This window comes from Oryza sativa, chromosome 10 (genome assembly GCF_034140825.1).
Source record: "Oryza sativa Japonica Group chromosome 10, ASM3414082v1".
In the NCBI taxonomy this organism is placed as follows: Eukaryota; Viridiplantae; Streptophyta; class Magnoliopsida; order Poales; family Poaceae; genus Oryza; species Oryza sativa.
In genome coordinates, this window is record NC_089044.1 from 3,550,872 (window position 1) to 3,578,496 (window position 27,625).

General features: G+C 41.5%; 4 protein-coding genes across 4 annotated transcripts; 2 read left to right on the forward strand and 2 right to left on the reverse strand.

Moving 5' to 3' along the window:
- Nucleotides 1-1,825: 1,825 nt before the first annotated feature.
- LOC107277644 (putative cyclin-dependent kinase F-2) lies at nt 1,826-2,251 on the reverse strand. The gene has a single exon (XM_015758046.1). It carries the CDS (start codon nt 2,249-2,251, stop codon nt 1,826-1,828), a length of 426 nt encoding a protein of 141 aa, XP_015613532.1.
- A 115-nt stretch (nt 2,252-2,366) lies between these two features.
- LOC107279047 (uncharacterized) lies at nt 2,367-2,795 on the reverse strand. Its single transcript, XM_015758047.1, has one exon. It carries the CDS (start codon nt 2,793-2,795, stop codon nt 2,367-2,369), a length of 429 nt encoding a protein of 142 aa, XP_015613533.1.
- A 413-nt stretch (nt 2,796-3,208) lies between these two features.
- Nucleotides 3,209-4,148, forward strand: LOC107275517 (putative cyclin-dependent kinase F-2). The gene has a single exon (XM_015758524.2). The coding sequence runs from the start codon at nt 3,209-3,211 to the stop codon at nt 4,133-4,135; it is 927 nt and encodes a 308-aa protein (XP_015614010.1). The 3' UTR covers nt 4,136-4,148.
- Nucleotides 4,149-13,902: 9,754 nt separating this feature from the next.
- Nucleotides 13,903-15,154, forward strand: LOC107278275 (putative cyclin-dependent kinase F-2). Its single transcript, XM_015758396.3, has one exon. The coding sequence runs from the start codon at nt 13,998-14,000 to the stop codon at nt 14,973-14,975; it is 978 nt and encodes a 325-aa protein (XP_015613882.1). The 5' UTR covers nt 13,903-13,997; the 3' UTR covers nt 14,976-15,154.
- Nucleotides 15,155-27,625: the final 12,471 nt, after the last annotated feature.

Below are 27,625 nucleotides of genomic sequence, written 5' to 3' on the forward strand. Positions count from 1 at the left end.
TATGAAGAAATAGAACATACGAATGTAACCCCTTGAATTTGAGCTATGGTAGACTTCAATTTAGATTTTAATATCTAGAGGATAATGCAGTGACTCAGTTATCAGAATCTAAAGTAGTGAAAGAATTAATCTTTCTTGAATCCTAATTTAGTCACGTAAGCTACAAATTGTCCACCGTTAGATGCAGGCAGCAAATTGTATAAACCGTTCGATTCGTACTTCCGTACTCAAAAAGACACTAGCAGCTTCCAGTAGAAGCCTCGCAAAGCTGCAAGCACCGCATGTTGGGCGGGTGAGTAAAAAAAATCAACGGCATAGTTACGTTCACACTTAGTTTCATACCAACTTCATTACATTCATTATCTAATGGTGGAGCCATGAACATCACATTCTATTCGGTGTCATGCTTCTCGAGCTACATATGAAATTCTTAAAATATTGTTTTAAATCCATTTTAAATTTTATAATAGTTAATAAATTCGTGTATACTCTTAAATAAGTATCACAAATTATTCAACAATTCAATTTTTTTTCATATATCGTTTATATTCCATTCAGCATAAATAGGGCCTTAAAAGGAACCTAATATATCGTCATAATTCATTAATTATGTGGTGCTCTAGAGTTCATTAATTATGTGGTGCTCTAGAGAAGCATTTTATAGTGTCGTATTGTTACTTACACCTTAATCAAATGAATATTTGTATATACTGGTGAATTTATATTGATTGCCAATGAGAAATCAATAAAATGAATTAATTAGCTTCCCACGCTTGGCTCCGTTTATCTTAACTCCTCTTTCTCTCGATAAATATGATTATTTTTTAAGTACTACTCATTGCACATATTTTTCACTTCAATATATATTAAATATTTTTTTACGGGTGGGTATATATTCCTTGTCGCACAAAGTGTGACTTAGTGGCTAGTATAACATGAAGCAAATAGTTTTGAGAGAGCATAATACAAGTATATGTGATCTAAAAGAAATGTAGCATGTTATCAAGACAAAGGTCGTTGTTGTGACTACAGGGTAGCTCAAGCAGAAGTTATGGTTGTGATCTTCATCCATACAGAGGTGAAATTGAAAAGCAAAGAAACTCTACTTTTAAAAGCAAAATAGAAAGGGCAATTTCTTTCTGTTGTTCTTATAGGTCAAAATTATCCCACTGAAGTGAGTATAATAGAAAATTTCTTGGGGCTAGTTTTGCTAGATTATTCCGTGCCATGAAAAGGATAAAGAAGATTTTGTAAACAACTTGACAAATGCCCATAAAATTAGCATCAGGTAAGCAAAAGATTTTGGATCTTAACGAACAATCATGTAAATAGTTTATATAACTGTTAACTTTTTTTTAACATAATGCTAACTAAATTTAAGCTCAAAATGCCTTGCTATGTTTTCTTTTTCATTTTCCTTTTGCAGATTAGTGTAGCAGCTACGTAACCAAAAGCGAAAGCATCACTGCTAACAAAGTATATAGATAATGCAATGATTTGGAGGTCATTTGATCGATATCTGATTCACGTCCTCAACCGTTGACACATACTCATCAGATTAATGTAATGTTAATTTTATAGTCGTTGATGGCTTAATATGAAATAAATTATTGGTCAAAATATATCATCGAAGATTGTGTAAAAAAATTATATATCTTATAATTTGGAACAGAGGGACTAATTTGTATTACAAATCACAGTTGCAGTTTACACATATTGTTGCAGAGATGAGGGTGCCATACACTCGGACTCTTATAATTACAAAAGAATAAGATTACAAGAATCAATTAAGACACTATAATTAGGCACCAATTATAAGCTCTCCTCATGAAGCTATGGCGGCGAGACAGCTGAGGACGGCAGGGGAGTCGGCCTCCTCCGTGAACCACCGGTGCTCCAGCGCCGCCTCTGCCGTCATCCTCTTGTCGCCGTCGAAGGCCAGCAGCCCAGCGAGCACCTCGCGCCCCGCCGGCGACAGCCACCGCAGGCCGCCGAACGCCAGCGAGTTCCTGGACCCGATGTCGTAGTCTCTCAGCTCCACCAGCTCCAGGAGGTGCTCCTTCGCCGTCTCCGACGTGAACGCTCTGCCGCCGGTGAGGAGCTCGGCCATCACGCAGCCCGCCGCCCACATGTCCACGACCTTGGCGTCGTACTTGCCGTTCAGCCCGCTCTCGGTGAGCTGCTCCGGCGAGTTGTAGTGGAGCGTGCCGACCATGTACGGCTCGTACGGCGGCGGCGCCGTCGTGGCCATCCCGAAGTCGCAAATCGCGCGAAGCCCGGGCCGACGAGGATGTTGCCCGGCTTGATGTCGCGGTGCGCCATGCCGGCGCGGTGCATCGCCCTGACGCCGGCGAGGAGCCGCCGCATCAGCGCGCGCGTCTCGCCCTCGGAGAAGGGGCAGCCGGCGATGAAGTCGCGGAGGCTATTCGCGCCGACGAACTCCATGACGATGAACACGTCCCAGTTGGAAGGGTTGGAGGCGACGTCCTGAGCTGGACGACGGACGGGTATCCGCGGCACGCGGCGAGGCAGTCGCGCTCGCTGGCGAACGCGGCGAGGTTGGCCGGCTGGCCGTGGTCAAGGCCACGCCGGGGGCGCACCCACTTGACGGCGACCGTCTCGCCGGTGCGGCGATCGCGAGCCTTGTACACGACGCCATAGCTGCCCGCCCCGAGCTTGTGGAGATACTCGTAGTTGAAGATACTGGTGAACAGCGGCCGGGGCTTCTTGCAACACGGCGACGCCGCGGCGAGGAAGGCGTCGCCGCCGTCGGGCGCTGGGCGCTTGCACGCCATGGCGACGGCAGCGGCCATGCAAGCAAAGGCGCCGAGTAGGTCTTGGCGAGAGCGGCAAGAGCCAAGAGAGGAGGGAAAATGGAAGGGCTTGCGACAATGGACGACGGATGGCAATGGCCATGGGCGGCCGGCCTAGAAGCTTTATGGCCAGCGAGCTCTCGCGAATCCGAGTCGGAGTTGGATCGGAGTCCGCGTGGGCGCGGCAACGCGACGAGTCCGAGTCGGTGGGTTATTCGCTTTCATCAAAAAAAAGTACGAATCGGAGTCGGCGTCGTGACCGTCCGATGTGATGCTTATAAAACCACGCCTCCATATCCTCCTCTCTTCCGATCCCCCCCATTCATCGCTTCGCTGATTCGCTCTCCTCCTCCTCGACTTCGCGATCTCCTCTCCTCTGCTTCCGATTCCGAATCATGGCGGCGCCTGCACCCGCACCTGCACCACCGGCATCTCGCAAGCGCGCCGCGGCGCCGGACCACGAACCGACCGCCAGCCGATCCAGTACTCCCGCCGCGGCGGCCGGCGCCAAGAGGCCGCGGAGGTACGCGCTGGCGAGCGTCGACGACTACGAGCAGCTCGACGTCGTCAGCGAGGGCGCCTCCGGCGTCGTCATCATGGCGCGCCACCGCCGCACCGGCAACAAGGCCGCCTGCCAGCACGCGTGCACCGGCCACCCCAACATCGTCCAGATCAAGGACGTCGTCGCCGACGCCAAGTCCGGGGACGTCTTCCTCGTCATGGAGTTCGTCGGAGGCAGCCTCCGGGACGAGCTACCGAGGGCCCGGCCGGAGAAGCAAGTCCGCTTCATGATGCGGCAGCTCGTCGGCGCCGCCAAGAAGATGCACGCCTCGCACGTCATCCACCGGGACATCAAGCCGGAGAACATCCTCAACAGCTTTGGCGACCTCAAGGTTTGCGACTTCGGCTCGGCGACGTTCGTCAACCCCACCGGGAAGCCATACGAGGAGTGTTTGGTCGGCACCTTGCCCTACACCTCGCCGGAGCAACTCGCCGGCAACCATTGCTACGGCCCGGGCGTCGACATGTGGCCGCTTGGCTGCATCATGGGCGAGCTGCTCACCGGCGCGCCGCTGTTCGGAGGCGACATGACGGAGAAGGAGCTGCTCGCCGACCTGTCCGCCAACCTGGACGACCAGCTCAACGAGCTCTTCTATGATGTCCTGCCGGAGCTCTCGCCGGCGGCGCGCGAGGTCCTGTTCGGGCTGCTGGCGTTCGACCCAGAGAAGAGGATGACGGCGGCGGAGGCGCTGGAGCACCGGTGGTTCGCCGAGGAGCCCAAGAAAGCAAACTTCGCCGGCTTCGCGCCTCTGTTTGGTTAGATTGGGAGGACTGAAGACATGTCTGTAGTCTGTCAGTCAATCTGTAACTTAGTACTGATGATGTTGATTTCAAGTCTTGTGTTAGGCCTGATCATTCATCATCGTCAGTCATTGTTGATTGACGCAATCCATGTAATTTTGTTGTCAATGTAACCATGTTTATGAAATCCTATTCAATTTGTTGATTGCATTTCAAGGCCTTCTTTGTTCAATAAAATGTTCAGTTTGTCGACTTAATTTTCATGAGTGCTTGTTTGTTGTGACTGTGTACAGCCATGTTTGTGTAGAGGCCGGGTTTTATTCCCATTATCTAAAAAAATGAGTGTTTTCTTTTGTTAATCTTCAGGAAAAGGGACTTGTTGCAGAGTCTGTTGTACTTGTTGCAGATCATTGTTATTATTACTGAACAGCAGGAAAAGAACATGAAAAGATGTTTCCTTCATGTAAGTATTCAGTCAACAAAAGTCTAATAAGCTGGTGTCAATAAGTTGTCAATAAGCTGGAGTTGTGCCAATTGAGTATGCGAGTCAGTGAGTATGTGGGTCAGTAGGTGTTCCTAGTTCTGAACTTCTGAATCTAATCATAGCCTTCAACAGGAGTTTTAGTTGAAATAATACTATAATACAAAGAGGAAAGGTCTGATAAACTTCACTTGTTATTTCCTTTTTGTCTGTCAAAATACGGAAAAAGTATGATTTTTACTCTGAACGGGAGCATAAATACATTCAGTCAGTGGTTAGTGGCAAGTTTGTTTTCACTATTTACTTGATTGAGCTGTACACCTACCAAGTAAAAGAGCATCATGTTCATTAAAGAAAACCATTACAGACAGAATTCGCAGGCTACATTTACAGCTGGTGTATATATATCCGTCATAAGATTTTTTTTTTAGATAATCCGTCATCAGATAAGCTACAGTATTTTCAGGCCTCAGTTACAGCAGAGAGGAGGTTCACAAATCACATGGAGTTAGCTGAATATAGTAGTTGGGATTCAGACTATTTAACATATTCTGAACTTTTAGGCCTCATTTGATTCGGTTGAAATCCTGGGCAAATGAGCAACGATTTTACTTCAATATTTCCACCCTATACTCATCGATAGGCCCGGATTGAGGAACATACACATGAAGTCAGGGACACAGGGTAAACTGGATCTGGGGTAGTAATTATGTCCTTGTCTGGTAGTAAAACAAAATATCTGCCTTTTGAATTTGTGTGCTTGCACTTTCAGGCATAATAGCCCTGATAATAAATAATTGAAGCAAATACTTGGAGAAAAACTTGTGAGAATTGTAAAAAGAAGGAAAAAATAAGACTAAAATTAACCCTGGACAGCCAAAAATAACTGTACTGACGACAATCTTCACTTGATGACTCCTGGTTTTTACTAATTTTCTGGACGAAGAACAACTTTTTTCCTTTTTTCAGATCCAAGGGTGTTTTCCATAGTTGTTTCTTTTATGTGCTTTATTTTAGCCACCCTCATAACATGTAAAGCAGTGTAATTTTTTTGTGTCTTCTACTCCTGCCATGTAGTCTTGCAAAAAACTTCTGAAGAAAAAGGTCTGCTTTTATGCATAGCAGTACAACTAATTGTCCTAAGAGAGTGCTCTTCATCTTGAGTGTTTTGAAATTGTTGCAACCGAGTGTTTTGAAATTGTTGGAACCGTTTGTCCCTCTGTGCCACTGAAAATAGGTTGGTGTGTCCCTACAAACATGATTTTATGATTTTTTTTTAGAACAGATCAATATATTGATCCCGGCTTTAGAAGAAAGCCTAAGCAAAACAGAGTCTTATACAAAACTGAAAAAAAAACTGACAAAACGAAAACAAACACCTGGTACAACCAGCTTTTCGATCGCTGTTCTTGGCAAAACATGAGAGAAACCCACACAGGAACTAAGCCGCAGACAAGCAGGCTACTTCAATTACAGAGACGTTGGCAACACTTGGGGCCTGACTTGAATCAGCTGCATCCTGATTGCCTCACACCATCTCCCCAGCAGCTCCCAGTCTTCCTCCTTGAGCAATGCGCACCACTTCTGTATAAAAGACATCGATTTATAAACCACTTGCGAAGGGGACTTGACAAGATTATGTTCAAAAACCCAATCATTCCTAACGAGCCACACAGCCCAACAGACCTCACCAATTAAAGTAAACCACGTTAAGGACATTTAAACAGAATATGGTTAGTAGTTTAAGTTTTTCCACACATCTTACAGAATTCATCACCACCTTCCATTTTCTTTTAACCAGTTGTTCTGCACAAGGTAATCTCCCTCTACCCACTAAATAAAGAAAATGTTTAACTTTCAGAGGTAATTTGCTCTTCCAAATCTCCCACATATCAGTATCCTTAACCCCTCCAAAAGTCAAAATTCAATACATGGATTTAGTAGAAAATAGCTTCTTCTTGTTATGTGGCCAGATTAGTTGGTCTTTCTCCCCATCCAGGTGACACCCATTGAGCAGAGATTTCAAATTGTTGAGCTCACTCTCCTTCATAGGGTTAAGATTTCTTCTAAAATCTAGCTTCCAACCACCCCCCTCATACAGATCATTCACAGTGGCCCCCTGATCATAGCTAATCTCATACAAGTCAGGGAAAAGAACCTTCAGAGGCACCCTATCACACCAAACATCCTTCCAAAAAAATGCATTTCTCCCATTATGAACCTCCTACAAACATGAATGACTGTACAAAAATCTGGAAACTAGCACAGGCCTGAAACTGGACAGTTCCCAACTGAAGCCCAGGCTTAATTGATTCTTTGAAATCTCATTTTTCTTCAATATAATCTAAGGGAAATCGTTTATGTATGATTATTGGAATACATCATATCAGACAATAATTCAATTGCTTTTTCAGGGAAAAAGGCTATTCTTTTGGAGAGGTATGCCTAGAAGGAAAGATCATCTAATTAATTGGCAAGGTGATATGTGTCCCTGAAGAACATAGTTATTTAGGAGTTCAATATTCTTGAATCTTGTAGTTCTATTGTGAGAAAGGGTTATATCAAGAAGTTATCAAGTTTTTTGGAGAATCTTTTTTTGAAGTGAAGCACAAACCAAGCAGCTACAAGACTGAACATTATCAATTCCTTCAGATTATTTGGAGTGATGCATTATTAAAAAGAATATGAACGTCCACCTTCAACGTAAGTGTACTGTCTCCATTTAATTTTTTTTTTACCACAAGATCCAGTACATCACCAGTACATCATCAACCCAGATGCAGATATGAGCCCCAAGAAACAAAAAAAAATTTGTTCTAAACCTGTCACCTGTCATGATCTATTATTCCAAGCTGAATCTTATTAGAAAGATTTGTGCGATGAATTTGTGTTCCATATTGTTGCTGAAGTTTTAGGTGTCAGGATATTCAAGATCCTGCAAGCGGAAAGCAGTAGTGTGTGTCACGATGATGTTATAAGAAAGCAATTAGGATTTGGTGTATTTGGATTGTTTCTGTTTCATGCGACAGTACGTGCAGGAGTCTGAATAAAACTAAAGCATGCGATTCATGTTTTTCATGACTCTGACTTCTTTTCCAATCACAAAAAAATGAACAAACAATCATCCTTTTTTTAAAAAAAAAGAAAAAGAGAGAACGATTAGACAGACGTACGTGCAGGAGAGCCAGCCATGACTGAATCTGAATTGACTAATCATGAACTGCTGTCTTACTTATTCTCTGTTCTGCATAATGTATATAAATATAAACCCTCCTGAGGATCACAAACCATCAACCACACTACCAAGTAGCCAGCAAACTACTCATCTCCAAATCCATTTACTCTTACTCTTCTCTTCGCATCATCATCATCTTCTCTATACATATGGCATCTTCAGGTGCGCATGCCTTGGTGCTTTTCTTGTTCATGTTCGCCGCCGTTCTCTCGCCGGCGGCGCGTAGGGAGGCGGCGACGGAGGAGATGCACGCGGCGAACGCTCGCCGACGTCGGAGCTCCGGCCGGCCGGACGGCAAGGCGATCGACCAGGGGATTGGATACATCTTGATGGCTCTAGCACTTGTTCTCACCTATGTTCTTCACTGACAACGACCCAATTTATTGTGCTCACTCTGGCAAGGATATGAACAAGGTGTTGTGTGGCCAATATATGAGAGAAACCATCTTAAATATGAAGTGTTAATATAGAGGTGGTTAATGAGAGAATATGTAAAATTTATTCAAATGCAGTCAAAGGATGTTAACTTTTTAAATAACAAGGAAGATAGCCCGCGCATTCGCGCGGGCATGTGTATTAGTTTGTTTTGAAAAATAGTTCTAACAAAATAAATTGAAATAAAAGTGAGGTTTTATCTATTATTAATTGAGTATTCATTGTATCTTTTTTTTCTAAAGAAATATCGACAAACTGTAATAAATGTATTTTTTTCCCACCTTACTATCGCTCTCTTTAATTGCTTTATATATATGCAATTCGTTATGCATGTGAATCAATAAAGATAGAAAAGTTCTTTAATAAATATTTAATGTATCTCGAATCTAGTGATTTGATTCTAATTTCGAATTTGTATTCAAATCAAAATTTTGTTTTATTCTAAATTGTCCTTTTAGGGATTTTAAGTTGTACTTAATCTCATATCGTGTTGTGTTTAGACTTCTCTTTTAATACTTATTTTATTATTCCAAATTTTAGCTATTTATAACTCGTACTTTTATAAGGACTATTGATATTTTATATTCTATGTGGAATATTGTTGTATTTTTTTATAGTTTTAATGATTATTTTATTTTTAATGTATATTTTAATCAAATTGCTTGTTTTGTTTTTTTTTCTGAATTTACTTACGAACTCCTTGTAATTGATCCACCTGCCACCACCAGTCTCATGGATCATCTCGTCGACCTCCTTATTAGTGAGCCTCTCCTGATGCATTGGACATAACATGGCGGGGCTCGCGTTAGAGATGAAGCCATTTTCTAGTCCTTGTCGAAGACGCGGAACATCTCCCTCTTCCCCTCCTCTTAGTAATTGTCCTTCACCTAATCATGTAGCACGCTATATATTGAGAAAATTCCCTATATACCCCTGAAAATTTACTCAATCCCTTCAATACCCCTGAATTTCACATCATCCCTTATATACCCCTGAGTTTTCATTTTGATCTCCTCTATACCCATCTCCGTTAGTTGACCATTAGTTGACCGTTAAATATTTTAAAATGACTACCCATCCTATACATATGTGGTACCTACCCAATAAATTTTCATATGAAAAAATTAACTTATACAAAATACAAGCAATATAATCATTTAATGCCCAACTTAAAAAATAAAACTTATTATTATTTATTTTTTAAAAATTATGATTAAATCCATACATTAGTTTCACCAGAAAATTAAGAGCAAAAACTAAATGTTATTTAGGTTTAATTTTTTGGGAAGATATACGAAATTCATCAAATTTGATCTGAAATTTATTTAAAAATTTTTAATTTGTTTTCTAATATGTGATAAACTAATTACACCCCCTTTGTTTTTTCACAACGAATCTTTTTTCACTAAATATTTGTTGAAAAGTAATTTTCAAATTTTATGCAGAACTTTTTTTACAATAAATCTTTTTTATTTTAATGAAATAATGTTTTATTTTTAAAAATTCATAACAAATATTTAGTAATTTATTCCTTATTGATTTTCACATCACAAATAATTTACACATAAAATATTTCTAGCTTTTAACAATATGCCAAGGACAATAAATTAATTTCTACAATTACTAACGGTCAAATTAATGGTCAACTAACGGAATGGGTATATAAGATATCCGAATAAAAACTCAGGGGTATATAAGAGATCAAACAAATTTCAGAACTCGTGGGCATGTAGGGAATTGGCCCCTGTATATTAGGCCCAAGAACTCGTGGAAGTCAATTCTACCGCTGCCGTCGGTGCCTACCTTTACATGGGCATGTAGGGAATTGGCCCCTATATATTAGGCCCAAGAACTCGTGGAAGTCAATTCTACCACTGCCGTCGGTGCCTACCTGGCTAATAATGTCTTGTTGCTCTTCTTCTATCGAGTTCAGAGTATGTATCACGGTTTCAAGCTTCTTGGTGGTGATTGAACCTGGACTTTAGACACATATTTGAATTTATTCATCGTTTTCAAAGTTCTATTTTGCTCAAATATTTGTAGTCAGAACAACCAAATTATCTAACTTTTATATAGTAAATATGGGCAATATGGATCTTGGATTATGTATTTAATTATCAATAACACAGCAAATCAAATAAATTGAGGATAGTCATGATCATTTAGCTATTGTTATTTTTTTATATATTTTGTGTTAGCTAGAAAATAGGAAAAGTTAGCTAGAAATTAAATAGGAGAGGAGAGTGGGATCCCAGGTGAGAGTAGGAGGGTGAAGGAGTATGCACGTGTGTGGTTACATACGGTGGGGGTGGAGCCGTGGAGGTGGGGGTACCCGATTTTTTTTAAATCTAATGGTTAAAATTATCGGGTCCACCTATTTAAAGAATAATCAATGGTTAGATTATTTTTCTTTTTTATCAAAATTTTTATAATTTCTTTGAAACTTATTAGAGCGCCACATGACATCTTAAAAGCATTTGTAGAACATCACGTGGTAGTTTGAGAATGTTTATAGGGATTTTAATATATATTTAGTATATAATATAATATAATGTGCTGGGTCTGGAGGCCCGTTTGACCATATATATATATATATATATATATATATATATATATATATATATATATATATATATATATATATATATATATATATATATATATATATATATATATGAATGTTTATAGTAAGGTTAATGAAATTTTAGTATGAAAGTAGAAAGGTAGCCTGTGCACATGCGCGGGACACCTTATTTAATATTGCTTGAATTTTAATTATGAATACTTATGTGTGGATGAGTATTTCTTAAAATATTTTTACTCTATTCTGAACATGTTTTTATCAATAGTTTGTTTGAGATTGTTGTGAACGTCTCACAATTATATTATTTTTAAATCAATCCATATTTACTATATTTTTATTTAAAAAAATAAATATTATTTTGATCCACGATTTGACCTTTTGAGTTATATCTGACAGACAAAACAACACGAAAAACATAGGTTATAGTGTCATATATCACGTTATAATCATAAAATTAACTAAAATTTGCACAGTCACCAGCTCATTCATCAAGGTCACGCTCAACACAGGTTTGCAAGAATAATGTTTTATCTTCTAATTATTTCAACATATAAATTCTAAACCAAAATTATTTAAACCGTGTAACAATAGTGCTGCTTCATATGGAACTATTACGTGTACCATGTGTGTCTTTTTTTTAGAAATTAGCATATCTTACTTTTGGAGTTTATAAAGCTTAATCAACAAATTTTCTTGTATGTTATAGATGTCTTTATTTTATCTGTTTAATGGCAGACTTCTATTTACTTCTTCTCCCTCCTCTTTTTTTCTAATATGATCTCTTATAATATGTGGAGAAAATGAATTTAGTTTGAAATAAGAGCGGAAATAATTAGTATGTTTAGAGAATTTATAAATATTTAAACACCATAGACTAAAGTACACTTTTGTTAAGTAAGTTCTTGTTATGAAATATATTTTTAATGAATGAATTCTCATATATAACTTTATTATTGTTTATGTTCCCTAATTAACCAAACTTAGTATATACAAAATACCCACACACCATACATATTTAATAGAAATCAAGGGGAGAAAACACGACGTGTACTCCATCTGTTATTTTACTTATTATTCATGCTGTAGTCTACAAAACGTAAAACTTATACATGATTTGGTAAATAGAATTGACATTTTAGATTATCCCCGTATAGTCCGAATAGATTGGAATCCACATGATAAGTATATTTATATGATCATATAATCCATATTGTTAATTTTTGTCATGATTTGTTATAATTCTCAATTGCCATGCAAGGCCCCATATGTGACTTGCTCCTTGTTGATATTGTAAATCTAATTCAGTCGTGCATATTTGTGAACTGATATGGGCCGAATAAAGTGCACCCTACATAGTAAGCATATTTATGTGATGATATTACCCATATCATTAAATTGTTTTTTCACGATTTGTTATAATTCTCAAATGCCATGTAAAGCGCAAAGATATGACATGTTTCTTGTTGATATTGTAAATCCAATTTAGTGGTACATATTATTATAACCGATAAAGAATATAGTGATATATGCTCCATACTGTCATTTTTTTATAATTTTCATGTCCGTTTGGATTACAGACAAAGAATAAAAATATGACCTAAAATATAATTTTATTTTACAGATTAAAGTATAGTTAATATAGATTAAGTTAATGGTAAATAATATAATTTAGTACACTTTATTTTTAAACATCTTAGAGCTAATTTTAGTTATTTATGATTATAACGTGATATATGACACTGTAAACTATGTTTTTCGTGTTTTTTTTCTGTCAGATATAACGCAAATGGTGGATGAAAATAATATTTATTATTTTTTATAAATAAAAAGATAGTAAATATGGGTCGATTTAATAGTAAAGAATATAATTGTGGTCGAATAAAAAAATTGTATATATAATTTAAAAGTTACAATAGTTTATTAATTATTTATATACTACATTTATCTTAAATAATATATGGAAAAAAGGAGTTAAGGGGAGGGAAGAGGGACTTCACGTTATTTGCAATTAGTGAGTGTGGTTGGTTAGTTACGTATGGTGGAACTCAGCGGCGGAGCCAGGGCCCGGCGACCCTGGGCAGCTGCCCGGGCTCCGCTGGCTGCATGCAACCATACCCTACTGGATTAAATTAAACATAATTACCTTGCTAATCATCTTTCTAATACCCTTATGAATTGAAGCAGCAGCAGTATATATAGTATACATACTTAACTAACGGCTTAGCGTAAAATAGCAAAGCAACTGAAATGATCTATGGATTTATATAGACTTGTGTATACTATATATTTGTTGTTAAACTTGCCCAGGCCTATAAAATTTTTTGGATCCGCCACTGGTGGAACTTACGCACCTAGGTTTAAGACCTAAACTTGACATGATTTCATATTTACGGCTAATTATTTTTTAGTAGGCGACGTACCTATTAATAGCGAGGCGTTTGTGGTGACTTCACTAATTTGAAGATATATCATTGGTCCAGTTTCTCGAATATGTTTTCTATGGATAAGTGTACGCGTGTGTATATGAACTATTGTGTTTGTACTATGTTTCTCTTAAAAAAGCGGCATGTATTACCCTCCCAAAATGATTATTAAAAAATCATTTAACAAATTTCTGGTGGCAAAACACGCCGTATCAAGACGCCTCGACTAAGTGCTCAAAAATCAACTGACAGCACCCAAATACCCAATGTTAACGAATATATTGTTCAAGAGGCAAGAGCTTTGATATATCGCTAGCTGTAGCAACAGATGAGAATACGAACAACATCACCAAGGGCTTGCGACAATGGACGGATGGCAATGGCCATGGACGGCCGGCCTCGAAGCTTTATGGCCGGGGAGCTCTCGCGAATACGAGTCGGAGTTGGACCGGAGTCCGCGTGCCAAAAATGGATTGATTTCAGAGTGTTGTTGTGCCACGTAACGCCCTCGTGACCAACGTAAACGTCACGCTCACGCCTCCTTAATACTCACCAAGTGCGAGTCGGAGTCCGAATCCAAAAAAATAAAAAAGAAAGAGTACGAGTCGGAGTCGGCGTCGTGACCGTCCGATGCGTATAAATCCACGCCTCCATCTCCTTCTCTCTTCCCCATCCATCGCTTCGCTGATTCGCTCTCCTCCTCCTCTGCTTCCGATTCCCAATCATGGCGGCGCCTGCACCCGCACCTGCACCTGCTCCACCGGCTTCTCGCAAGCGCGCGGCGGCGCCGGACGACGAGCCGACCGCCACCGGATCCACTACTCCCGCCGCCAAGAGGCCGCGGAGGTACGCGCTGGCGAGCGTGGACGACTACGAGCAGCTCGACGTCGTCGGCGAGGGCGCCTCCGGCGTCGTCATCATGGCGCGCCACCGCCGCACCGGCAACAAGGTCGCCCTCAAGCATCTCCCCCACGGCGCCCGCGACTTCGACGCCGTCAGGGTCGAGGCCGCCTGCCAGCACGCGTGCACCGGCCACCCCAACATCGTCCAGATCAAGGACGTCGTCGCCGACCCCAAGTCCGGGGACGTCTTCCTCGTCATGGAGTTCGTCGAAGGCAGCCTCCGCGACGAGCTACCGAGGGCCCGGCCGGAGAAGCAAGTCCGCTTCATGATGCGGCAGCTCATCGGCGCCGCCAAGAAGATGCACGCCTCGCACGTCATCCACCGGGACATCAAGCCGGAGAACATCCTCAACAGCTTCGGCGACCTCAAGGTTTGCGACTTCGGCTCAGCGACGTTCGTCAACCCCGCCGGGAAGCCATACGAGGAGTGTTTGGTTGGCACCTTGCCCTACACCTCGCCGGAGCAGCTCGCCGGCAACCACTGCTACGGCCCGGGCGTCGACATGTGGGCGTTGGGGTGCATCATGGGCGAGCTCCTCACCGGCGCGCCGCTGTTCGGAGGCGACATGACGGAGAAGGAGCTGCTCGCCGACCTGTCCGCCAACCTGGACGACCAGCTCAACGAGCTCTTCTATGATGTCCTGCCGGAGCTCTCGCCGGCGGCGCGCGAGGTCCTCTCCGGGCTGCTGGCGTTCGACCCAGAGAAGAGGATGACGGCAGCGGAGGCGCTGGACCACCGGTGGTTCGCCGAGGAGCCCAAGAAGGCAAACTTCGCCGGCTTCGCGCCTCTGTTTGGTTAGATTGGGCCATTGGGGGGACTGAAGAAGGCAGACAAGACTGTAGTCTGTCAGTCAATCTGTAACTTAGAACTGATGATGTTGATTGATGCAATCGATGTATTTTTATTCTCTGGTTGTCAATGTAACCATGTTTATGAAATCCTATTCAATTTGTTCAATGAAATTTTCAGCTTGTCGAATCATGTTTCATGAATGCTTGTTTTTTGTGGCTGTGTACAGCCATGCATGTTTGTGTAGAGGCCGGGTTTTATTCCCATTATCTTAAAAATTGAGTGTTTTTTTTGTTAATCTTCAGGAAAAGGGACTAGTTTTGTAGTTTGTGAAAAGCATATACTTGTTAGCAGATCACTGTGATTATTGAATAGCAGGAAAAGAAGATGAAAATATGTTATCTTCATGTAAGTATTCAGTCAAGATAAGTCTAGGATGTCAATAAGCTGGAGTTGTGCCAATTGAGTATACGAGTCAGTGAGTATGTGGGTCAGTGGGTGTTCCTAGTTCTGAACTTCTGAATCTAATCATAGCCTTCAACAGGAGTTTTGGTTGAAATAATACTATAATACAAAGAGGAAAGGTCTGATAAACTTCACTTGTTATTTATGGTCCTTTTGTCTGTCAAAATACGGAAAAAGTTTGATTTTTACTAACGGGAGCATCTCTAATACATTCAGTTAGTGGTTAGTGGCAAGTTTGTTTTCACTATTTACTTGATTGAGATTTAGCCTGTACACCTACCAAGTAAAGGAGCATCATGTTCATTAAAGAAAACCATTACAGACTGAATTTGCAGGCTACATTTACAGCTGGTGTATATATATCCATCATCAGATAAGCTACAGTATTGTCAGGCTTCAGTTACAGCAGAGAGGAGGTTCACAAATCACCAGGAGTTAGCTGAATATAGTAGTTGGGATTCAGACTATTTTAACATATTCTGAACTTTTAGGCCTCATTTGATTCGGTTGAAATCCCGGCCAAATGGGCAACGACTTTACTTCAATATTTCCACCCTATACTCATCGATTGGCCGGGATTGAGAAACATACAAATGAAGTCAGGGACTCAGGGTAGTAATTATGCGCTACTCTTATAGCAAAAAAAATATCTTCCTTCTGAATTTGTCTGGTTGCTCTTTCAGCCATAGTAGCTCTGGTAAATAGCTGATGCAGGTACTTGCAGAAAACCTTGTGAGAATTGTAAAATAACAAGAGAAAAGAAGATTAAAACTAACTGTGCTGAGAACACCCTTAACTTGATGACTCCTGGTTTTTACTAATTTTCTTGACGGAGAACAACTATTTCCCTTTTTCAGATCCAAAGGGTGTTTTTCCATAGTTATTTCTTAGATGTGCTTGATTTTAGTCAGCCTCATGATAGCAAAGCAGTATAATTTTTGTGTCATCTGCTTTTCTGTCATGTAGTCTTGCAAGAACTTCCGAAGAAAAATGCCTGCTTTTATGCATAGCAGTACAACTAATTGACCTAAGAGAGAGCACTTCATCCTGAGCCTTTTGAAATTATTGCAACCTTTTGTCCCTCTGTGTCACTGAAATACAGGTATCCCTACAAATATGAATGACTGTACAAAAATCTGAAAATAAGCAGAGGCCTGAAACTAGACAGTTCCCAACTGAAGACCAGGCTTAATTGATTCTTCGAAAAACTCATTTTTGTTTAATGTAATCTAAGGGAAACCGTTTGTGTATGGTTAGTTGAATATATCGTGTATCAAGCAATAAATTCAATTGCTTTTTCAGGGAAAAAGGCTTTTGTTTGGAGAGGTGTGCCTAGAAGGAAAGATCATCTAATTAATTGGCAAGGTGATATGCGTCCCTGAAAATCATGGTTATTTAGGAGTTCAATATTTTTGAAACTTGTAGTTCTATTGTGAGAAAGGGTTATATCAAGAAGTTATCAAGTCTTTGGGAGAATCTTTTATTGAAGTGAAGCACAAACCAAGCAGCTACAAGACTGAATTCATCAGTTCCTTCAGAGTTGTTTTTAAATTTTTTTTGAGACTTCAGATTATTTGGAGTGATGCACTATGAAAAAGAATATGAACGCCCACCTTCAATGTAAGTGTACCGTCTCCATTTAAGTTTATTAAATATTTTTTACCACATTGTTCCTGAAATTTTAGATGTCAGGATATTCAAGAATCAAGATGCTGCAAACGGAAAGCAGTAGAGTTTCTGTTTCATGCGACAGTACGCAGTGACGTAGCCAGGGGGTAGTCCTGGTGGGCTCGGGACTACCCCCGAATTTGGCCCAGGGACCCCCACCCTCCAAAAAATTTCAGCCCGCCTAAGGCCCAAGAAGGAAACGAGAAATCAGAAAGACTAGGGTTTGGACTTCGTTGCAACCGGCGCTACTTCGCGACCGCCCCATGCCGCCGCCGTTCCTCCTCTCCTGGCCTCGCCAGTTCGCCTTGCCCTCACATCGGCTCCACAGCTCCCACCTCTCCCTGTCGTTCTTTGCCCGCCAAGGCGCCGAGCCACGCGCTGCCGTCGTTTGACCTCCCGGTTGCTCAGTCCATGGAGAGGCGGAGGGTGGAGGTGCCGTCACGCCGAGGCACCACGCCGCCACCGGCCGTGAGTTAGGCAACAAACTGCCAAGGCGTCGCTGGCTGCCGGCGCCGGGAGCCCAAGGCCCCTGGCCGGTTGGTCCTGGTTGATTGCCACTCCCTCCCCCTCGCCATTTGTGAATCAGTGGTTAGTGGATGACTGAATGTGATGTTGACTTGCTATGAACTGTGATTTGGTGAATTAGAGCTATGAACTATGATTTGTGATACTGCTAATTGGTGAATTTGAACTATGAACTGCGATTTGTGAATCACTGAATGTACTGTTGACTTGCTGCCATTTTATTTTAGTTTGTAAGAATTATTTGGCAAATGAAGTAGTACTTTTGATAAAGTTGCTTCAAGAAATTGGAACAAATCCGATGCTGTTGACAAATATGTAGCATTGTAGTGTTGTAACAAGTGAACTCGATAAAAAAGCTAACAGAAATTATTTATAAAAGATGCACCAATTTCTATATTTCTAATTTTGTATCACCTTTTCACTAAATTTTTATCTGTATATGGATTTATGGTGTTTAAAAAATTTTAGTATCTAATGTGAACTTATGATCCGTGAAGTAGGACTACCCAACAAAAATTTCCGGGCTACACCACTGACAGTACGTGCAGGGGTCTGAATACAACTAAAGCATGCGATTCGTGTTTTTCATGACTCTGAATTCTTTTCCATCCACAAAAAAATGAACAAACAATCATCCAATTTTTTATTTTAAAAAAAGAACGATTAGACAGACGTACATGCAGGAGAGCCAGCCATGACTGAATCTGAATTGACTAATCATGAACTGCTGTCTTACTTAGTCTGTTCTGCATAATGTATATAAATATAAACCCTCTTAAGGATCACAAACCATCAACCACACTACCAAGTAGCCAGCAGCGCGCAAACTACTCATCTCTATCATCATCATAATCATCATCTCCTTTATACTATACACATGGCATCTTCAGGCGCGCATGCCTTGGTGCTTTTCTTGTTCATGTTTGCCGCCGTTCTCTCGCCGGCGGCGCGTAGGGAGGCGGCGGCGGAGGCGATGCACGCGGCGAACGCTCGCCGACGGCAGAGCTCCGGCCGGCCGGACGGCAAGACGATCGACCAGGGGATTGGATACATCTTTTTTTTTTTTTTTGAAATTAGGGGATTGGATACATCTTGATGGCTCTTGCACTTGTTCTGACCTATGTTCTTCACTGACAGCGACTCAAAAAAAAAAAATTTCATGCCTATCCCCTCATCTTGGTGTTATCACTGCTTACTGGGGATTTATTGTGCTTACTCTGGAAAGGATCAACAACGTGTTGTGTACGGCCAATACATGAGAGAAACCATCTCAATTATGAAGTGTTAATATATAGGTGGTTAATGAGAGAATATGTAAAATTTATTCAAATTCAGTCAAAGGATGTTAACTTATTAAATAATTTCGTGCAAAAAAACCATCGAAGTTCTCGAATTTCCCCAAATTCGGGTGACCACCGAAGTTTCCGAAATTTTGGTATTTGCGAAAGTGCAGAACGACTACTTCATCAAGTATTAGTGTTCAGGATTAGCACCCTTTGCATGCCACATGATAAGAAATGACAGTTTTTTTTTGTAAAGTTATCTAAATCCAGTGTAGTGATGGTATCAATTGCAACTTAATTTCGCACTTGGCATAGGCATCGTTGTATCCTCATTGGATGGTCCAGATCTTGCGAAGTGACTATTCATAAAGAAAGGTGAGTTAGTAACATGTACTAGCAGATTAACGCTTAGACTGCGAAGTGACTGGTTAGAGCAGATCTTGCAAAGTGACTATTCATAATGGAACGAACCAAGGACTGTTTTTTCACCGGGAAAAATAAAACCGACCGATTCTTTCTAAACGTGGAAACCGACCTATTATATTCCAAACCGATTCTTTCTAAATAGAACGAACCACGAAAGGGCATGTAGCCTAGTGGTTACAGTGACCTGAGTAGTACCCTAAGGTCGTGAGTTCAAATCTCCTATGGAGCGAATTTCAGATTGGGTTATTTGTGGGGCTAAGTTCCCTATTTCAATGGCCGTATATATTCGGTTGGATATAGAGGCCGGGTAAAAAATACCCTTCTCTAAAAAAAAATATTCCTATTCTTTTTCTATTTCTATTATTTTTCTGTTTCTATTATTTTTCTGGGCTCCGGCAAAGTTTTTTTTAAAAAAGCTACTGCATGAAAAAAAAGGAAATTAATAAATAAAAAACAGGATTATAGCACTATGCAAAGTGAGAGGAACTTGATATAAAAAATATTGGGAATTCATATTTGATATGTGGTAATGTTTATCGATAGTTTCATCTTTCAACTTGGCATAAATATCTATCAATTCCATATACCTATATATTCTTATAAATAAAAATATATTCTCCCTGGTTTTTAATATACTCTCCTTGGTTTTTAATATATACACCATTAACTTAGACATATTCTAATCTTTCGTCTTAATAAAAATTTATAAACATTAAATAAATATGTAAAGTAATGATTAAAGAACCTTTAATGATAAATCAATTTATAATAAAATAAATAATAATTACATAATTGTTTTAACAAGATGAATGGCCATACATATATATAAAAATAGAACGGTGTCATGTATTAAATACATGAGGGAGTATCTACTTAAAAAATCATATTTTTTTCCAATCATCACATACACGTCCGCGTGTTTTTTTTTCGTTATCCTTTGCTTTTCTTGGTATGTCATTCTATTCACGTGTTAACTCCGAGTGTTGTCTCACCGACCGTCTCACTTTCCACGTTATTGCCTCACTTGGCTTTTATTGACCATGCTCTTTCTTTTTCATCAACCTATTTTCCCAATGCAACACACTTGTATTTTTTCTAGTCATAGAATAAATCTTTAACAATTGTAGGAAAAAAAAAATGGATGGGAAGGGTGCGTGCTTTTGTGCCTGCAAGCGCGGCCGCGGAGGGCACGTAGGGAGTTTGGTGATTTAATGGTTTAAATTAGTGGATTCACTGGGTAAATTTAAATTAGTGGATCCACCGGGTAAATTAATGGTTTAAGTATAGTAAGTTTGTAGGAGTACATGTGAACATTCATAGTTGGCCAAAAGGCTCGAGGCCCGATAGCCCGAGGCACCGTACGACATGACCTAAGGTCGGGCCGTGCCTGGGGCTTTGCATAGGCATGGTGAGCCGGCCCAACACGGCATGGTCCTAGGGAGAGATACATGAGGGAGCCAAAGTAGACTTATTCCTGTCATATAAGGTACGGCCCTAAGAGATGTGTAATGCAACATGGACTTACTCCAGCCATACAAGAGACACTCAAAGAGGTGAGATGAGGAAAGCAAAATATACTTTTTCCAAGGAGTAGCATGGTGGGCTTTTGTGCCTTTGGGTCAGCCCATCATGTCCCGAGCCTTATTGGGCCCTATCTGGGCCATTTGGTGCAACAAGTGGTCGAACATGGTCCACCCCCGTGTGTAGGTCAGCCCGTGCCGGCCCGACTGGTCTCGGGGGCGAGCCCGGTTGTGCCCAAGCCGTGCCGGGTCAGGAGGCCTGTTTGACCATATCTATAACTAACATAAATATGCTGATTTTTCCGGTCGTCACCTCATCCATACGGTGATTTTTCGTCCCTCCCCCCTCAAAAAACCCAGTCGAAATTCCATTATCACACAAATAGAATCCCACATTGAGCACACCTTTTCTCCAATCTCAAATCATCACAATCCAAATCCAAATCAAACACAAAATCCCAGTCCAAATCTAAATCGGAATCATTAGAAAACATCATATTAACACGAGATGACTAGGAGAGGGAGGGGCGAGCCGGACCGGAGGCTGTAGCGCGCTGCTCCTCGCCACCTTGCCGTCGGCCACGGACCCACCCGCCGACGCCGCCAACACCGCTATCGCCCCCGGATCAGGGGCAGGAGGGAGGCGAGAGGGGAGGAGGGAGCCGCCGCCGGCCCGCGACCGCCGCCACCTCCGGATCCACCGGCGGCTACTACCGCCGCCGCAGCCACCACCTCCGGATCTGCCGAGAGAGTGGTGCGGCGGCCACTGCCCGATGAGGAGAGAAGGAGCCGGCGGTGGGGAGAGGGAGCGGCGCCACCATCGCCGCGCCGCCGCAGCCGCCCGCCGCGAGGGAGTGTGCTGCCGCCGCCGCCGCTGCTCGCGGGAGGGCAGGGCGCCGCTGCCGCCGTCGTCGCCGCTGCTCGGTGGGGAAGGCCGCCGGCGGTGGGGAGGGGGGGCAAGAGGCGTCGCCGGTTGGGGAAGAGCGCGGAGAGGTGCGCCGGTGGGGGTGTGGCGCGGCCGCCGGCGGGGAGAGAGGCGGCCTGAATGGAGGGGAGGAAAGGGAAGAATGAAATTAGGGTTAGGGTTTATTTGGGTTGGGGGTTTTGATAGATTAGGAGCCGATCTGAGTCGTCCATCAAAACGAACTGCTCAGATCGCTCCTGCGTCGGGCCGGCCTCCATGATCGGGCTGCATCAATGATGGGCCGCATCAGTAGGTCGGCCGGCCCAACAAAAACTTAAATTAGATTTCCAATTAAATAATTGTTAAATAATGTTTGTATTATTAAAATTAGCAATTAAGCTCTGAAAATTCCAATAAAATTTCAAAGAGCGAAACTAATCATGGAGAATTTCATAAAATTAAATTTAACCATTTCATTTTAGTTCTCACACTTACTTTACTTGTAAATTTATTTAATTATATACATACCTACTTAAAAATACCAAATATTTCAGTGATTTTATATTTTAATTAATTACATATTCTTCTGATCTGTACGCTTCCCGTTGCAACGCACATGCACTTTTGCTAAACCAAACAACACTTTTGGTCAATACACACATTCCGTAATCACCCGGTGCAACACACGGGCATTTTTGCTAGTATATATATACATATGTATATATATATATATATACATATATATATATATATACATATATATATATATATATATACATATATATATATATATACATATATATATATATACATATATATATATATATATATATACTTTTGTGCAGTAATAAGTATATGGTTAGCATCTGAGACTTTGAACCCATATATTTTTGTTCCAATTCCAGATTTACTACAATTCACCACAATATTTCTGTCAAAAGTGCAGTAACGTCGTATACATGCACGCAGTAACACTATATTGGAGGGAGGAGATCAGTTTTCGTGAGAAGAGAGAGGAAGAACGGTTTCTTGAGGAGGGGAGTATGTAGATGCATTTTGAAGTTTAACCCTCCACATGCAGTTGCACTATGGCATTATGGTGGAAACGGTTTTAAAAAATAATACATATCTTGTGAGATATTGCTTTTCAAATATTGGCATTTTGAACTTTAACCCTCCAAATGCAGTAACAGAATGTGTAATATGCAGTAACAGGGGCATATACATGCAGTAACATGGTTTGACCAAATGTATAAAATTGTTCAAAACACTCCTACATCAGACCTCGCTCAAAGCCAACTACAGACTTTAGCTATGGCCCACCTATTCAATCTTCATCTTGTAAAAATGACATAGTAAAACTACAATTATCATGCAGTAACATAGCTACTTGAAAGTGGTAACATGTACATATTATGCAGTAACATTTCTACTTTTGTGCAGTAACGAGTATATGGGTAGCATGTGAGGCTTTAACCCATATATTTTTGTTTCGATTCCTGGTCTACTACAATTTTACCACGACGTTACAACCAGAACTGCAGTAACGTCCTATGTGTTCTGCAGTAACGTGACGTGTTACTGTACTTTTACGATAATTTTACTACTGGAGCATAGTTAACATGTTACTATGCTCCAGTAAATTACTGGAGCATAGTAACATGTTATGAGTTTCGTAGTAACATATCTTTATTTTTTGTTTTACGGTGGTAGTGAAAGATATTAGAATTGATAATCATATTACTTTCTCACAAAATTCTTGAAACAAATAATATCATTAGGTGAATTGGTTAGAAGAATGTACTTTAAATTATGAGGTTATGAGTTCAAGTCTTGAGTTTAGCAAATTTATTTTTTATTTTCCTAGAAAAGAGAAAAAATTGTTTTGGGAAGAAAAATATCAGAAAAAAAAGGGAATCCGGAGGGGAGTCGGGAGAGGGAGGGGGGAGTCGGGAGGGGAATCGGGAGCATAGTACAAAAAACGGGACCGGACCGGCGGTCCAACCGAAAAAAACCGGGACCGGCGGTCAACCGGAAAAAACCGGAACCAGCACTCCCACCGGTTCGGTTTCCTTTAAGGACCGCTTATGCAATCGACCCGGTGTGAACCGGATGAACCGGGCGGTTTTTGAGAAAAACCAGCGACCCGGGCTATATTGAACCGTCGGTTCGCGAAGCAGGTGGGCTGGCTTCTAAGGCCCACTTGGATTATTGCGGCCCAATTACCTTTTATTGCATAAAATAGGAAAAATGGTGCGCCACATGGGGATCGATCCTTGGCTGATGGGATATAAGAGCATCAACCACACCACCAAGCTAAGTTGGTCACCTTGTTTAAGTAAAATTATGTATGATAGATATACTTTCCGGTTCAACAATTGAACCGTTCGACCCGCTGGTCCAACCGGTGACCTGGTGAACCACGAGCTCAAGCGGTTCAGTGTCCGGTTCGGTTTTCTCTACTATGATCAGGAGGAGGGGGGGAGTCGGGAGAGGGAGGGGGAGGGGGAGGGTGGGGGCGGTACAGGGGAGGGGGGTATAGAATAACTTGTAGAATAGTATTACCCTATATATATATATATATATATATATATATATATATATATATATATATATATATATATATATATATATATATATATATATATATATATATATATAGAAAAACTATTCTACACCCGGGTATAGAATAGCTATTCTATACCCCCCTCCTTCCCAAGGGCCAAACCCACCTCCCCTCCCTTCTAAGGGCTCAAAACCCACCTCCCACCTCAGTCAAAGCACCTCCACGTCGGTCAAACTGCTTTTCAACTCCCCTCACCACCCACCTCTTCTCAGCTCTCGTCTTGCGGAATGGTACAGTAACGCGACAACCATCGTGCAGTAACTCTATGTCTTACGTGCAGTATCAACATTCAAATTTAGTTGAAATATAGCCATGACGGATCTACTTTTGATAAGCACTTTTTTCTAACATCATGGTGCAAACGGTATAAAAAAAATCATACATCACGTGAGAGATATTGTTGTTCGAAGCTTGGGTTTTTTGGATCTTGACTCTCCACAAGTAGTAATACTATAGCATTAGTTACTACTATCAATTGTACGTTACTACATTCGCATCGCGACGTTACTGTAAGTGTGCAGTAAAGACCATAAGTTTTGTAGTAACAACGCGTCTTACTGCAATTCTTGAATAGTGTTACTGTATAAACATGTGGTAACGTATACCTGCCATGTAGTAACAATTCCACTTTGTGCGGTAATAATTATATTTAGCATGTGATACTTTTAATCTATATTTTTTTGATTCCAAGTTTACCGCAATCTCACCACAATGTTACTGCCAAAGGTGCAGTAACGCTCTATATGTTCTACAGTAAAAAAGCGTTTTACTGCAATTCTTGTATATTGTTACTGCATAAACATGCTGTAATGTGTAACTGTCAGGTGGTAACGTGTATCTGTCGTGTAGTAACACTTTTACTTTTGTGCAGTAACAAGTATATGGTTATCATTTGAGACTTTGAACCCATATATTTTTGTTTTAATTCCTAATTTACTGCAATTCACCATAATACTACTGTCAAAAGTGCAGTAACGTCATATACATGCATGCAGTAACACTATATTGGAGGAAGGAGACCGGTTTTCTTGAGAAGAGAGAGGAAGAACGGTTTCTTGAGGAGGGGAGTACGTAGATGCATTTTGATATTTAACCCTCCCATGCAGTTACACTGTAACATCATGGTGGAAACGGTTTAAAAAATAATACACCTCTTGTGAGATATTGCTTTTCAAGTTTGGCATTTTGAACTGTAACCCTCCACATGCAGTAACAGAATGTGTAATTTGTAGTAACAATGGCATATACATACAGTAACATGGTTTTACCAAATATATAAAATTGTTCAAAACACTCCTATATCAATCAGACCTCGCTCAAAGCCACCTACATACTTTACCTATAGCCCACCTATTCGATTTTAAACTCGTAAAAATGACATAGTAAAACTACTATTATCATGCAGTAACATAGCTACTTGAAAGTGGTAACATGCACCTATCTTGTAGTAACAGTTATACTTTTGTGCAGTAACAACTATATGGTTAGCATGTGAGGCTTTAACCCATATATTTTTGCTTTAATTCCTAGTTTGACAAGTGAGATATAGTCTAGTGGTTGTTCTTATGTTCATTTAGTTGAAGGTCTTGTGTTCAAATCCTATTGATTGCAAATTTTTATTTTATTTTTTCTCTCTAAAATAAGAGAGATTAGGAAGGGAGGAGAGATCAGAAGGAGGAGGGGGCTGCACGGGAGGGAGAGGAGGGGGAGAACGATCGGGAGGGGAGAGGGAGAGGGGGGCATGGGAGGGGGAGGGGGAAGCGAGAGAAGGGAGGGAGGGAGAGAGAGAGAGGGGGGAGGGAGGGGGAGGGGGAAGCGAGAGAAGGGAGGGAGAGAGAGAGAGGGTGGGGAGGGGGAAGCGAGAGAGAGAGAGGGGGGGGGGGAGGGAGGGGGAGGGGGAAGCGAGAGAAGGGAGGGAGAGAGAGAGAGAGGGGGGGGAGGGGGAAGCGAGAGATGGGGGGAGTGGAGGCTGGGACATGGATGAGGAGGGGGGAGGGGGGTATAGAATAGTTACCCCAGGTGTGTGTGTATATATATATATATATATATATATATATATATATATATATATATATATATATATATATATATATATATATATATATATATATATATATATATATATATAACTACTATATGGCGCCATAGGCGCCACGCATTAGGTGGTGCCTGACACAACACCACCCTACCCTACCACACATTTTCCAAATCCCGCCTGCGACAACCATTCATGAGTTATTTGATAACTTGTGAGCATGTCGTGCCCACCCGCACCCACCACTAAACCACATTATGTCACATCCCACCGCGCCCAACTTTCATGAGTCAATTGTTAACTTATCACCATGCCCGCGCCCATGGTTTATTTTTTTAATTCAAAAAACGGGCATGCATGCGCGTGTTAGATTAAGAAGCCAGTCATTTTTCAACTCATCAGTTCATGGCACGTATCGACAGTGTCACACGGCTTACCTGTTTTTTGAGTTATTTTTTAGCTCATGTGATGCTTCAAGGCCCGTCGTGCTCGTTCCGGTGAGTTATTCGTTAACTCCGTCGAACACACGCAACTCAATTGTTGACACGAAGGCAGTTTTTTTTGACTCGTTTGCGCGTCACTGCGTGGGGCGGTGGGGGCGGGGGGCTCATGGCATTGGTCCTTAAATTGAGTTACTTTTTAACTCACAAATGATCGGCGGTCATTAAATGCTTGCATGTTTTTTTTAAATTTTTTTTGACAGTTACAGTGACCATGGCAGCGAATATTCAGAGATTAGTCACATCAAAACCGCCGTAGTTCTCGCTGCCCACTCCTCTTCCGGATAGTTCCTTTCTCTCCCTCGCTATTGAGTTTGAGTTCACCCCTCTTCTCGCCGATTCAGTTCTCAGAGATCGTCGGCGCCGCCGAAGTTTCTCCCTAGTGATTCCCTCCCCACAAATTTGTCCGGCAGGTACCACCAATATCACTCTACACACTTTCATCTTCCTCATCCCATTTCCTTATCCCCCGCTGCGTGAGTTTGCCTCATCACACCCCATTGCCGGGCTAACCTTTTTTTGTTTTTGAGATAGAGCCCTGTCCGATGGAGATGACTGGGAAAATGCCGGCTAGGGTCAAGCGGATTAGGTTTGCCGACTCACAAAACGAGTGCGAGGTCGTCCTGCCCCAAACACTTCCTAGCGGCGGAGCGTCTTCCTCAAGGGCGGTCGGTGAAGCAGCACAGAGCAAGCCAAAAAGGAGACGGC